This window comes from Cyrtonyx montezumae, unplaced genomic scaffold (assembly GCF_038088225.1).
Source record: "Cyrtonyx montezumae isolate F1298 unplaced genomic scaffold, pur_monq_1.0 scaffold_23, whole genome shotgun sequence".
NCBI classification, from domain to species: Eukaryota; Metazoa; Chordata; class Aves; order Galliformes; family Odontophoridae; genus Cyrtonyx; species Cyrtonyx montezumae.
Window position 1 is genome coordinate 3,761,770 of NW_027071970.1, and position 15,528 is coordinate 3,777,297.

At 47.7% G+C, this 15,528-nt stretch overlaps 1 protein-coding gene across 3 annotated transcripts in view; it reads right to left on the minus strand.

The window, feature by feature from the left end:
- Window positions 1–15,528, minus strand: part of SPPL3 (signal peptide peptidase like 3) — a 53,177-nt gene that overhangs the window by 33,942 nt on the left and 3,707 nt on the right. Inside the window, exons 2-3 of one of the 3 annotated variants that reach the window (XM_065738848.1) lie at window positions 14,202–14,299; window positions 13,517–13,602 (exon numbers count right to left, since the gene is read on the minus strand). In XM_065738848.1, the coding sequence (XP_065594920.1) occupies window positions 13,517–13,545 (29 nt within the window). In that variant the 5' untranslated portion in view covers window positions 13,546–13,602; window positions 14,202–14,299. Of the gene's footprint in view, window positions 1–8,087; window positions 8,142–8,495; window positions 8,811–13,516; window positions 13,603–14,201; window positions 14,300–15,528 lie in introns of those variants that run through there. The other 2 variants (XM_065738849.1, XM_065738850.1) reach the window with 2 other exon arrangements.

The window sequence follows — 15,528 nt, forward strand, 5'->3', positions numbered from 1 at the left end:
CTGGACCTCCTCAGTTGACTGGAAGCATTATTCAGTGTCCAGAGGGGTCAGAAGATTCTGTTATCTCACTTCAGCACACAGGACTACATCTTGAAAGACAGTGGCACTGCAGCCTTTCCAAATTATTCACACAGATCCCAGTTATAAATTGCTACAGAGCTCAGGAACCCCGATCACCCAAACCCTCCCTCATTACCAGGACATAGACACTCAATAGCAATTCTCCCAACAGCAGTGAGAGCTTCCATCAGAAAAAAAAACCTGCAACAGTTAAACTATAAATAGTACAGTCATGGCTACTATTAGCAACAAGGGATAACAGCTTTTCACACTTTACCACGATGAAGAGAAACTGTATTAATGCTTTCAGCAACTGAAGCACTAAGTTATTGGAACAACCTCCAGAAAACTGAGTCCTTAACATCAGGAAGCACAGCTGTCCCCCAGCACAGGGCCACTCCGCCCCATTTAAAACACTGTCAGTCACCCCGGAACAGAAGTGGCATTCTTCCAAATCAGCCTGCTCAAGGTAAATATCCTGTACACTTTCCAGATGCAATTCACCATCCTCCTCTTACTCTGCTGTTACACAAACATCCAGCATCCCCTGAAGAGCCAGGGCTAAGCCCATGTAACACGCAGCCAGCACAGCATCGTGGCCATACATAACAGCACTCAACCACAGGAAGAATATTATGGTTGTCATGGTGCCAGCAAGTAGTTAAAGGCCAAGGAGAAAATAAAACAGATTCATATGTGACAAAAAGAAAGGACTCTCCATGTACTGATGGAAATTCCTCTACATCTGTTAGCCTGCAATGTTCTGCAAGAGCAAGGCCATAGCGAAGGGCAGAGCTGCTCACCTGGGCTGCTGTCCCTCTGCTCAGCTGACAGCGTGCAGTGAGCACAGCTCCAGCACCAGGCACCTGCATCACTTCTCACACTCCCCTTTCTCAGAGCTGCCACTCAACTTGTGATGGAGCCACAGGGCCAGCTAACTGCCCGAAACAAAGTTCAGACCAAAGTGAGCATCTGAACCAGCACATCAAGCCCAATGACACACGTACTTGGCCACTGACCTCATGGGAAGCAAAGGGAAGGAAACATAGGATAATGAAACAGCCTGAAGGACTCCGATTTGCCCTGATGCCTGTACCTCTGGTGGCCATACAGTGACATATTTGAGCACGAATTCAAGGCCAGCTCACTGTATGTTCCCACCCAGCTGTGCCCACCTCTGCTCAGCATCTCTCTGCTGGGCAATGGAACAAGCCTTCAGGTTCCACGCGACACCACGCAGCAGGATGGAAAGCAGCTGCAATGGTCCGTGAGGCTTCAGAGAACTACGACAGTGCTGGAGACCAACAGTAACTAAAATAAAAAGAAATAAAACCTAAGGAGTACTCTGAAGTAATAAGGGGCAGTAAAGCCAGCCAACCACACAACTGCAGAGCAAGATGTCTGGGGAGCTAAGTGAAAGGACCATTTGTGCTGTCAAATCCCTGGGAATCTCACTGCTTCCACACCACCATGAAAATGAAAGGAGAAGGAAGAGAAAGTAGTACAATTTCCATTTAAATAGCACCTGTTGATAGGGATTAGTCCTACAATAAGCCCCATGGAGGTACCCCAGTAGGGACCTCAACAGCTCTGCCTTCCCAACAAGCAGGTACCAGCACTCATGCTGATCTAGAAACACAGCTGAACACAGATGGAAGGAAACTCACCCAGGACCTCACGCACAAAAGCACTAAGCAGCCCTCTCAGGATATCCATCTGGATGCCATGCTTTGTCTTTGATATACCTTTCCATCCTGGTATATATATATTTCTAGGTTTAATTTGCACAGCCATTCCTGTATTTAAGTTTCAAATATGCAGCATACCTAGATTCTTTTAATTAAGATCTCACAATATAATAGGCTCTCTAATCAGAAATAAAAAAGTTTTTAGCACTAGAGTCATAAAAAAGGAATCTATTGTTGAATTAAAATACCAAAATAAAATAATATCTCATACCTTTCACACTTCAGCCAATATTTTATTGATTATGTGCTTGGAAATCCAAACTCTTCTTAGAAAGGCATTCAGAAGTCAGATAAAAAAAACAAAACTGATGACTAATAGCTTAAACAAAGCGTTTAACAATTAGGCCTTGCAATCAGCAAGCCAAAATCAAAGTCAAATTGATCAATATGACCTTGTCATAGAGAACGAGCAGCTCTATGTACTACTGATGGGCTGATTTACCACACGGTACGGGATTAAGAGACATACATTACCATGACTTGCGTGAGTAGAATTAAATGCCATTTCCATAAAGAAATCCATAGAAGAATGGCTTGACACCATTAGCACCAAGCATGAATCTTCAGTGGCAATTTTGAAAGTGCATTCCTTAATGAGTCAAAGCTCAAAGAGTACCAAGGTCTGTCTAATGCAGGACAGCAACTCCCACAGTACAGGCCTGGACCAAGTCAAAATGACACTGTCAGGAACCAGTGAGATCCTGCAGCAAGAGAACAGCCCCTACAGTGCACAGAGCCAGGTACGGGCTGCCATGAAAACACAGCCCAGCAGAGCAGGCACCCAGCTCCTGCTGCCTCTCATTGCAGCAGAGGACAGCAGGAACAAAGGTGGCCAATTCACCAGTACACCACAGGCACGGGAGGTGTGGGAGAACCAGACCCAGCGGGTCTTTGCCTTACAACCTGGATGCAAGAGAAGCACGGTACATGAATACACTTGCCTGCTAAAGGTTTAAGGTAGTAACTGCTGTTGCACATGCAAAAATCAGGCAGCAGGAAAGCAGTCGGAGACAGAATTCAACAAATTCTAGCCCAGTGTCTGAAAAACTTTGCTTTTAACAACAGAAGTGGAAACATTCTTTGGAGAGAGTGCTTTGGGACCGTCCTGAAACTTCTTCCAGTAAGGCACCCTGCAGAGGAGTATTGCTGTTTTATGGAGGCTTTTCATCTTCTGACTTAGCTTTAAGGTACCTAATTTTTTTATGCTCCATCTGCAAAAAACATTCAAAAAATAAAGATAATTGGTTGAAAAACTAACATCAGGGGTCTTGTAAGGCACTTAAGTATGATAAAGAGGATCCTTCTGATCTGTACCATCTGTAACTGCTCACAGCTGCAGCTGTTTAAAAAGCAGTCAAGTTCATCGAAAACTAAAAGTCCAGCTCTTCACCATTTAGCTTTAGTTTCCTTTTTCAAGACAGAAAGCTCTTTAAAATACATTCTCCTCTCAGATTCTACTCCTCATGTTCAAACCCATACAGAGATCACAATGTCCCCCCAGAACCTCCTGCCACCGCCCGCGCAGCGCTGTGGATACAGGGATGGGGTGCACTGATGGCACCAGCAAAGGAGCACCACGCTGAGCCGCCCAAAAGGACCACCATGACCCTGCACCTTCCAACCTAGAAAGCCAGACATGCTCACCTCAACAGTTTGCAATACTGGCCACAAAAATGCAATTAATCCTGCTGTTTGCCTCCTGCTGTTCCACCAACCTCACCTTGAGCTAACACTCGCCTAGAAAGAGGACTTCCCATTGACTAAATACGGTGCAGTCATGTTACACCTATTTTATCTTGCCAAATGGGTCTGACACAGATGCTAGGGAGATAAATCACAGCACAGCTCTGAAAGTGGTGCGACTGTAACAGTAAAAGCTGCTCTCCTATCACAGCCATGCTGAGCTTTGGTCGCACACATCCAACATGTCCATAATGACAGCTGGCACAGCTTCCATGGGTAAAGTCCCACTGCCTTATCCTCATTATGATGTTTATTCAGAATCCGCATTGAATTTCTATTCACCATAAAAAAGACCAAAGAAATCTCAACCAAGCTTTAAAGCAGGGCCAGGTGCCCGCAGGACGAAGGGCAGCATGCTGCTAAAGAACAGCCCCAGCCCCACTGCTCTGCTCACCTCTGTCCTGCTGAGCAGAGCAGCCCAAAGCTCCTGTGCTCTGCTCTTGCCCAACCTGCAACCTCAAGAGGGGTAAGCTGAACTTGCTAACCCAAATAACAACTGGAACAGCCATAAACCCTACAGTTCTATGCTCACTGCTAGCCGAGCCTGTATGGAGCCCCCTCTGCAGCACATGTCACTGCTGCACCTGCTGACACATGGCCGTGCTGGGGGCCCACTCAAACAGTGCTCTCGCTGTCCCAGCACGCAGTTGCTACCTGTGGCACTACAGATAGAGGAAACGATATCTGCAAGGAGCTCCCAAACTTCTGTGATTCAGCAGAACACCAGCAGCTCTCTCTGCCAACTTCTGATAAAACATTGCACAGAGTAAAGAAAATCATTACAAACTTAGAAGCTACCTTATGTTATTTTAGAATACTTGTTATGGTAAGATACTAAGAATGTTCTGTTCTATTGCATTAATTACCAGTAACACAACTGCTCTCCAAGAAGGCAGCAGACCTCTCTCACTTCCTCGCCCTCCCGCACACTGCTCCACCTGATGGAGACAGAGACACAGAGGCTACCCAAGCAAATCTGAGGCTCAGACCTATCCCGAAGAAGAAACACTCAGCAGAACGTGGTGAGGACAATGAGAGCACAACAGCTGCACAAGGAATCACCTCCAGGACCAGCTCACGGTGGCCATACTGGTGGACAGGAGGAAGAGCAGCACTCCCACAAGGATGGGCACAGGAGAGCAGCAGCTGGGCACATCGGGGCACTCCATGTGCAGACACTGCTTGTAGGAGATGCAGGAGAGGGTCACCCACGTCAGCATTCTTGGAAGAATTAAAGAGGGAGAAAGGGGATCAGGAAGAGCTGTAATGACACATATGCTTCATTAAGCTTATTAAATCATCACCTTCCCAAGTCAGCTCGTTTGCTTCATCCAGCCAAGCCAGCACCCAGCCTGTGCTCCCCTCTGCTTCACCCAGCCCGTACAAGTCAACAAATTATTTCACATTCTAATCTTCATCATCAACATAGTAGCACAAAGAAAATGTGCACAACAGTTGTTTTTAACCAACTTCTGCCTTGTTTCTTCCTGGAAGCTTTACCCAATCATCACCTGAATTAACTCAGGCTGACTAATTTGCCTGAGTCAATTATTTGCCTTTAGAGTGTCCTATACTGCTTACGCTCATAAAATGTCCAAGGGCAGTAAAGATTATAACAAAGGTGGCACTTATGTGGGAGATGATGATACACCACCACCCAAACAATGAACTGGATTAGCTCAGACGCATCGAAGCACCACAATCAGTCCTTCCCTTCCTCCACATTTTAGGAGAAACAATCACAGTATTTAGGAAAGCACGCACAACAAGATCTCATCCGCATCCTTCACAATTCTCCTAAGAAGTTCAATAGTTTGAAAACTCAGGTGAACAATTCCTTCTGTTGCACGCTGCACCACAAAACGTGCTGCAGCCAGTGCGCAGAGCCCAGAGCTGTGAAGGGCTGCTCACAACAACCCGTCGGAATTCTCCCAGCAACAAAGATGGCATTGTACGCTTACGCTTCCCCCAGAAGCCGGCAGCTTCATGGGTTACCCTGACACGTCGTTACACTGGATTTCCCACACTCTCTGCACAAGGTAGAGAAGTTTCCAAATACATCCCCACGTCAGTCACCCAACTGCTGGTGGCCAGGACAGAAGCAGTGGAGTGCATAAGAGGGAGCTCCACGGGACAGAGGTCGGTGAGTGGGTGCCGTGTTTCATTGCTGCCTGGGGCTGACCCCTGCCATGTGCTCACACACACTGCAATCCACACTGCTCCTAGGGAATGATTTGGGAATGGAAAAATGAGAACTCCACTGTGTCGGCACAGAACTCTCACACTCCACGTACGGAGGAAGCTGTGAAAATCTTTTGTGCATTCAAAGCATAAAAAAAAAACAACCAACAAAGCAATCTCTATTGCCAGACTGGGCAACAGCAAAAAGGGACGGGGTGCCAGCCAGGCCCAGGAAAGCACCAACACCAACTGAGTGCAGGGATATGCTGCCGTGCTGTCCAGGCAGGACCCAGCACACAAACATCTCAGCGAGGCACTGGGGACTGAGGAAGGCCCAAGCTCTGTGTAGCACTGTGATCCATTGCTGCCACTTTCCTCACTCACCCACTGCAGCATTTCCAGCTCTGGGGTGCCTGCAAAGAAAGCCCTTGCCATTCACGAACCTCTTGTCCACCCACACACACCAGCACTGGGAGAACAGCTCTCCTCACACCCACCTCCTCTGCTACAGCAGGAACTTTTGTCACTACCCAGTCCCATTTCCTTGCTGGAATACAGACAGGAAGCCAAGAAAATTGGTACTCCACAGCTCCTTCCTCTCCCAACCCATTCTACTTCCAGAAAAGTCACTTCAGCTCTCATTTAATACAGAAAACCAAGAGCAACCACTGATGCAGCAGCCACGTTTCCCTGTACCACACAGCACTCCCAGAACCTCCTCCTGTCGTTGCAGGCTTTTGGCAAAGAAATTTCACTAGTCACTGCTGACAAGACTATTTTTTAATAAAAAGTGTTTGAATAAAATAAGTGCATATCTTTTGAAAGAGACTTTCCATCCAGTACTTATCCCACACCTCACATTAAAATCAGCTTTTCCTGACTGACGGTGTTCATTTGCACGGGCGACGCTCTCAGCAGTTGTTCCCATCAGGGATAACACACCTATATCTGCATTACTGGTTCCGTTGGTCTAGTTAAGAGATTAAAAAGGCAGCTCAATAAAAGTACAGATGGTTATAGGTGTGGGCATTGCTCGGGAGAAAAAAGAAACAGAGGATGTTGCAAGAAGTGACATGCAAGCACGGCGACAGAAGACAAATTATGTCTTTACAATTATGAAAGGTGCTGCAAGAAAAGTGTAGCTACCTCCTCCTTAACTCAATGCAAGAAAATACTTGCAATCAACTTCACTTGGTAAATAAATTAAGAATAGAAACACACCTTAAAATCTCGGATGTTTACATACAAAACAATAATAAAATCAGAACTCATTAACAGAGACCTCAATCACTGAATAAAGGCTGTCTGTGTGAGGGTGTTTACAATGCTCCTGTCAGCAAGCACAGCCTGGTAGCACATTTTTCCAAGGTATCTCTAAGACAAAAGGAAACCAAATCCACTACGAAGCACTACAGTGACCGCATGCTGGACGCTGGTGGCTACCCATAAAGGGGGGGAGGGGGACAACTAAGACTCTACAGAGAAAAGGGAAGCACTGCAGAGGAATCCATCTAACCCACCTACAGCTTACACCTGAGCAAATCAAGGTGTGTGGAAGGCTTTCTGTGATGGCAAATACACAATATGACACCTGTGGCAAAACATAACCGTCCCAGCAGCCGCAGCAAGACACACAGCACGCATCCTGACAGCAGCTTTCCAGCACAGAGGGATCTGGTCCAGCAAACAGACAGGAGGAGCGCTGCCAACTTCACAGCCATGGGACAGCACTGGCTGCAGGACACAGCTCTGCACAGCTCTTTCACAGAAGTATGGGTTCCCTCAGCTGACATCAAAACACACACAGCTCTCCCAGAGCACCAAAGCATTACTCAACTGCATACAGGGATGTACTGCCATAATTAAGGACGGGTAAACGTGAGACTAGAAGTGTAAGCAGGTAAACATACAGCTGAGTGCACAAGCATAGGAGCAGATCCCTCAGAACAACATTGGGCCGTCGCTCCCCCCGCAGCCCCCAGCTCTACACAGCATGACAGAGACCTCGGAACTGAGGGCACATCACTGAGCACAGACACAACAAGCACAGCACTCAGGGACGGACGGAGCCCTCGTGGCCCACCCTGCTCCAGGCTCCCGCAATCCGTCCGTGTGGGGCAGCGAACAACACCAGCCCCCACTGCAGCTCAGGGCACGTCTGCCCGGGGAAACGCTGAGGATCCACGCGTGGGGGCTGTGGGGAAGAGGTGGCGGCGATGGGCGCGGGGCTCCAAAGCCACGGAGCGGAAATCCCCGCGGGCTCCGCAGTTTAAGAAGTGCGAGAAGGGCCGCGGCAGCCGCCGGGGATGGAAGAGCTCCCGCACACGCAGCGCCGCGTCCACGCTCAGCACGCACCAAGGTCACGAGCCGACGCGTAACTCCTCTCTTTAAACGACAATATCCTGACCGCGACAGAAACGCGGGGAACGACCCCGGAACGGTTCCGCCGGGAGAAACGGGAACGCAAAGCGGAGCAGCGCGGCCGAAGCGCCGCAGCCCCCAGCGCAGCGCGACTGATGCGCAGAGACCGCTCCGATCCCCAACAGCACCGAAACACGGGGCCGCGCGGGCGGCCGGGACGCACCAACCGCCTCCCGCAGGAGCCGCCCGCCCTCCCGCTCCGCTCCCCATTGTCACCGGGCGAAGGCCGTTAGCGGAGCGCCGCGGAGCCGAGCCCGCCCCGCGCCCACCGCACCGCACCGCACCGCCACCCCCCCCGGACGGCCGGAAGGAGCCGGGCCGTCCCCCCCGGCGCCTCCTCACCACGAGTACGTCTGCTCCGCCATGGCTGCGGCAGGCGGCCGGGCCCCGCGCTCCTCCTCCGCCGCCGCCTCCTCTCGCGCCGGGCAGGCTCCGGGGCTCTCAGTGGCGGCCCCGCTGCGGCTCGCGGCCCAACATGGCGGCGGCTGCGAGGAAGGAGGGGAGCGAAGGGGGGGTCCGCGCCCGGGCGGTGAGGGGATGGCGGCGAGGGCGATGGTGGTGGCGGCGACGGGGCGAGGCGGCGCTTCAGCAGCCGCGACGCGGGGCCGCGCTCGGGCGCCGGCTGGGCCTCATGGCCGGCGAGGCGGCGGCGGCGAGGGGCGGGCCGGGGGCGGGCGGCGGCTGCCGGGCCGGGCCAGGCCGCGCCGCGAACCCGCGCTCGCGCTCGCGCACGGCGGAGGCGGAGCCCGCGCGGGGGCGGACGGCGCGAGGTATCACGTGCCCACAACACGCTCACGTGCCGCCGCCGTGCGCAGGCGCGGGACGGTGGGGAAGGCGGTTGTCGGGCCCGACCGCACCGCAGCCGTGCGGGCGGGCAGGTAACGGTGAGGGCGTCGGGCCGGGGAACCACGTTTCTGCTGTCGGAGAAAGGGCCGTGCTCTGATGCTGGTGAGGTGATTTAATCCGGGCATTAAATGGACCGTCGCACTGTGTTTGACTTTGTTTGTATACAGATTTAAAAAAAAAAAAAGGACGGCTGCTCCGTCCCATCCCTCCCGGGACTCCCATCCCTCCCGTCCCGGCGTCGGTTCCTCCGGCACTGCCCCATCCGCTGCCCGGCTCTGCGAGAAACGCTGTGCAGACGAGTGCAGAAACTCAGTGCCTGAACGTCGTCTTGCAAGCAGTCTTCAAATAGCGAATGGACGTTAGGACGCTCTCGTTGCAGATCCCACAGCTTTGGGATGCTGTCACACATCTCTGCATCGTGGGCAGAAAGGACGTCCGAGCTCCTGAAATAGTCAACACTAAGGAAAATCTGCTTGAAATTGGATTTATCATCGCTGGGGGGAACACCAAAAGCACAGTACCCAGCAGGCTCACTGGGGTCCCCGCCGGGCACGCTGTTAGGGAGGAACCCCAGCATCTCCTCAGGCTGGATTCCCTTGCGAGACGTTCTCTCTATGCTCCCACAGCTCACCCACCGTACCCGTGCCCATCTCTGTAGATGCTGAAGCTGCAGTGTGTGGTGCAAGGAGAGGGGTGAGACACACAGAACCTTGAGCTGGAGGGAGCAGCACCCAGCGACCGCTTCTGGTGGAAGTTATCGTTCCTCCCCCACCCTCATCTCAAATTAAGAAATAAAACAAGCTGGGGCTGGTGGTAGGACTTGTGCAACAGAGCAATGCCCTTGCTTTTTCCTTCCTTGTCCCAGCAATGAAACATTTAGTCACAATTAGAAAACTGACCAATAATTTGAAACCTTCACTCTGCTTTGGTAAAAATACTCTGCCTTTTCAGTGATTATGATACAACAAACGCAAGAGAAAAGAACCTCTCCTGTCTCTTGAATCAACACGAAGACAAATGAGCATTTCAACCTTGTCTTTATACTCAGTATCTTTTTCCCCCCCTGAGACATTGTAAAACAGACATTGGTATCTATAAAGCTACAATATTCCTGCTTTGTGCCCTTACTGAAACGCTTCCAATTTCTATCTTGCAAAATTCACAGCACATTAATTTGACACAAGTGATTTTTAGCTGATGAGCTATTAAAGTATAATTTTTTGCCAGCATCTCAGGGTTGGTGCACAAACTACTAAATGGTTTTGCAAGCTTGGTCTATCATTACATTAGAATAGTTGGATGAATTCACAGGAGAAATGTATTCCTCCCTGCAGACCCAGCACCTGCATTACTCTAAAGGAGAGCACAGCCTGCACCCTCAGATAATGTTCGCATCATCTCTTTTGTATATAATTTCTTTGGACCTACAGGGGAGCTTCACTCTGAATTTCAGTGAGGACATGCTCTGACTTACAAAGCCTTTCCAAAACAGCTGTTCTGCCTGGTGCCTTTGATGCAGACACTGCCTTGACCTGTCACAGTATTTCAAAACTAGCAGTAACCAAAAATATCATATTTTCTTTTATGTAGCTCTCAGAGCACAGACAGAAAAGTATGGGGGAGAATCAGATCAAAGGACTGGCTGCAGAGTCCTCACCTCCAAAGGGCTTAAATAGCATTAGACTATATGTCTATCTAACATATCTGTCTTGATGCCTATATAATGGATGTAGAAAGAGAGACAGAACAGATTCATGAAAATTCACTTCACCTTTCAGGAAAGGACATAGCAGGTAGAGCTGTCAACCCTGCATGGCTTTGGGAGGAACAAATGGCATGGAACTGAGTAAAAAGGGAATGAAAAAATGAGGAGACCCAGTTTTGACAGTATGGCTCAGAGCTAAGCTATTCTGCTTGTAAGATCCTTGTGGGGTTCCCCTTGATAAAAAAATAATTAAAACGTGCTCTGACCAGTGTATGACATGATTCTCTTCACTACCACCTAGTGGGAAACTCCTTCATTAACTGAACTCCACAGCTGTTCCTGTTCTCAAACTTATCCTCACCCTGATGATAGAGGCTGTGTGTAAGTGAACAGGGAACAGACAGATGAATGAGGACACCGATCTGTTCCTCCATACCAGGATGGGAACTGTAGAGAGAGAGACCACCTCTAATTTAGAGCCGTGGGGTCCTATGGTATTATCACCCCAAACCTCCCCCCACTCTGCATGCAGCATAGTTCTTAATGGCTGTTACATCTCAGCCTCAGTATCACTGAGAATCTCAAAGCTTAACAAACAGTCTTTGGTGATGAAGAGCAGAACATCCACTCTTGTGAACACAACTACATCCTGCCAACAGTACTAAGGAGGAACTTGTTCAGCTGTTCTGCTTTATGTTTTTGTTGTTCTGATTGTACTCCTAATTGTGATTGAAGAAGGAAAAAGGAAAAAAAAAGACAAAAAATACTTTCCTTCTTTATAAAGTCATAATTGCCAATTATATATATATATATACACTTATATTTACAACAAAGACTACTCAATGAAAGCATAAAATGCATATATATTGGGAACATTAACACCACATATTCAAGCGAGTCCTTTCCCATTGAGATGCCCAGGGTTTGCCCCAACACTGAAATCTGACCCTTGGAAAACAACACAAATGGCAATTATCTTGGATTGTTCACAGTCCCGTGTGCCACTTGGGACTGAGCTCCCAGGGCACAAATAAGAATCAGTTTTGTCATTTGCATTCTTTTTTACTCCAACCGTGGAAATAGGAGTGAACACTGTAATAACAGCTCTCAGATTTCACAGAGGTGATGTTAATGCCATTCAGGCCAACGAAGCATTTAGCAATCTCAGCAGGAGGAAGAGTAAAATGGTAAAGAATTACAAAGAGAAACACTTCTCTGTGTTTCTTTTGCACATTCACAGACCCATACAAGCTCCTTCTGCTAGCATTTCTGTCATAGAAATATTTAGATTTTGTTCTTTCCCTGTTTGTTCCTTGAAGTCACATTGGGCTGACTTTATCTCAGCCCATTACTGTATTTTTCATCAGGAACACTTAAGGATGGATATAACTCAGCACATGAAACCAAAGGTAACAGTTGTATTGACACAAGAACTCAGGCTTTGGGAGTCCATTATCTGCTCTCCATTTTGTTCACAGGATGCTGCTATCTATTACTTGGTTTATTCCCTGGTGTAATAAGGAGAAAACAGACTAATAAGTCTAAATAATAACACATTCCTATTGTATAGCCACTAGTACTTCCATGCAGCTGTTCTCACTATTAAGTAATCCACAGTTCAACTACTTAATTACACGCAGCAGAGAAGGATTGCGTTGGAACAGTTAATGGAGGAAGACTGGAGGAGGTGCACACATCCTTGCCTAAAATGGCCTAGATTGTCTGTACTCCAGGAGAAATGAAGAAAAGCGTGACTGAAAAAGTTGTATTAAGGTGTACATATAACAGTGCAAGGCATTCAAGCATGTTTAAAGAGCATTATGTTTGGCATTAAAATAAAATAGAAAGCAGACTTCTTGTGATTACTAATTGATATATTTATGAAATGTGCACCCAAACCGATTTGTTAAAACATTACTGATGAGCCTGCTGTTATGCCTGGCCAGTTTAGTGCAGTAGAGCTGCTTATGTCTTATCACTGAAGCACTGGATTCAAGGAAAAAAGAAAAGCAAGCAAGTTGGCAAGTAATTCAAAAACAGATACTGCAAACAAGAGAAGATCAAGCAATATCAGTCAGTGTTTCAAGAGCTGGCCCTGCCAAAACCACCACAATCACATCAGTCTGAGTAATTTAAGAATCAAGTCACAGCCCAGCAAATTGTTGCAATTAAGAAAATCAACACATACTAAACACAGGTAATAAATGAAAATGAGTGTAGCAAAACAAACTCCTTTTCTTTCAAACACTCATTCTGAATGCAAAATCTGTGAGGTACAATTTAGTTACAAGAGTACGTAGTTTGGGTTATGGCACTCTACTATTTACTTTCTGCTCTGCTACTACAACTCTAATCCAGCCTTAAAGCTTTGCAGCTTCCCACCTTGGCCTCTGCTATCCTTAATACCTCACACCTCCCAATAGCATGTTAGGGAAATGGAAAAAAAAAACTGAGAAATACCATATTGCAATCTGTTGTGTCAGTGCACAAAATAGGAGTGCTAGAAAATACATGGCAGTGGTCTCCTTCCTGTTTCCCCAAGTGCACAGCCTGATTACTTGTAATTTGAAACTTCAAGAAACTCTATAAAGATAACTAGTTTTCATGCACTGGAGAACCTGACATAGTGAAGAGAGTCTCAAACCATTCACTAACATGGTCTGTTAGGTTATATCAAAGGCAAAGGTGATGATGTAGAAGTTTAAAGAATGTTTCTTTCTTTCTTGTTTTGTTTGTTGTTTAGGTACCTACAGTTCAGAATGGACTTCTCTTTAGGTTAGCCCTTTAGACTTAAGTGGTAGGGAAGACTTACCTCCTTTCCAGTACTGGAATAGTTTCCATATTCAACTCAGGATTCTCCACATGGCATCCAGTTGTAGCATTCAGTGAGGTCTCAACCTACAAACAGACATTCATTTGTCTTTAAATCACACTGTTTTCAAGTCAGGCTGTTTTAAAAGTCTCTGCCCTGGAGGTCTGCAGGGTATGAGAAGCAAGGCTTCTGGGTGCATAAGGAATCCCTGACACCACACAATACAGGCAGGTCATTTGTTGCTATGTTTTCTTCAGTTCCCTTGGCAGACTGATGGTTTTGTCTGAGCTCGGGGTTGTGTGTCCCCCACCCCCAAAGCATACAACCAAGCATGTACATTTACCAAACTCAGACCAGGCAATCTTTTAAATAAGAACAGTGATAACGGTGTCCGTTTCAGTTTAAGTAAAAGAAATCACCACACAACAGAAAAAGATAAAATAAGTAATGTTGTATGACAGAATCTCCTCTGTCATTCATTGCAGGGGGCTCTTCATCTGTTGTCCTCACTCACAAAAACCTTAAATTATAAGGATGCATCATGAATAAACAATGTATTGTGGTTGGACACTGTAATTGCAGTGCACAATTACTACTGATGGCCAGTATTGTTGGCACGTCTACTAGGGTGGCAATCAGCACACAGATTGTATCAAAACATTGATAGGACAGTCTCAAATCTCACCACTTCTTAAATGCTGTTTTAGTATTGCAATAAACATCCGAGCTGTTTTAACATGCTGCAGCAAGGGGAGCAGGTGGTTCCCTGGGTCTAGATGCCATCTGAAACAAAAGATGACAGTTAGCATCAGTCCTGGTGGAAAGGTCAGACCAGCAACCCAACCACAGCTTGCTGTGCCTAGAGGGAGAATGGGGTCCGATCCGAAAAGGCTCTGTCCTTCAGCTGCTGACTTGGCACCTCTGTCACAGGTGCCTTGAGAGCATGGCTGATGTTGCTCATGAAGGAAAAACAGGGGTCCAGGCCATTCTGCAGCACTGTCTGAGAGGACTAGTTGCTTGAGACAGCTCTATTAGGCTCCCCCCTTCACTTGGGCATGACAGAAGCAATATAAAACAAGGCAAGTGGCTGCCCACAGGAAATTTCCACTGAAACAACAGCTTTCAGTCCACCTGTCGATCACATAAGAAGAAGAATACCACATTTACAAGATGGTTGCGCACCATTATGTCCACACCAAGTTATTTCCTAATTTAACCACTCAAAATGGATAAAGTCATTCACATATTTTCAGACTGGAGAACATCACATAAAAAAGATTCCCTGAGAACTGCACTAAATGATTCCAGTGAAGTTACAGAGCATGTTTTCAGGATTCAAACAACAGGTGGGAGTAGAACATCAGATCAGGGTTGGTATCAAGATGTAGGTGATAATGGGAGCCAAAGCTGCTCAGAGCACTTCCCAAAAGTAGGGCAACTGCAGATTGGGACTCTCAGCAAGTGCCAGCACCCAGGGCTAGTCCTTACCATGTACTCGAACCACGTGGGCAAGTAGTACCTGAATTATATGGCTACAGCACTTTTTCTCAACAGTTCAGCAATAAACGTAGCAAGCTCTAATGGCGGTGCTGATGTTTTCATATTAAGATACCCAGCAAGCCAAAGGCAGAAGCAAAAAAAGCATTTAACACTCAATGCTCTGCCACAGAAGTCAGCTGGAGCTCCAGAACATCCTGCGAGTCTTGGGAATGCTCGTATCAACCCAGTGGTCATTCATCTCTACTGGAGGGCTGCACAAAGGCAAATGAAACTGCCAAGGCAGCATTTTCTCAGCCCAAAGCAGCTCTCTGTCAGCCCAAAGCCCCCGAAGGGGTTGAGAGTGCCTCAGCTCCACCATAAGCAGAGCCCAGAGTAGGCTCTGCAACCTTCAAACAGCAGCGAGTGCACCTCTTCCTTGTGGGTACTTCTCGCTCTTCCTTCTCTAAAATGAATGGGCCCAAAAGTAAGCCCTGTGTTTCCACTCCCATTCTCCGAGTAGTCTTTCCACGGCT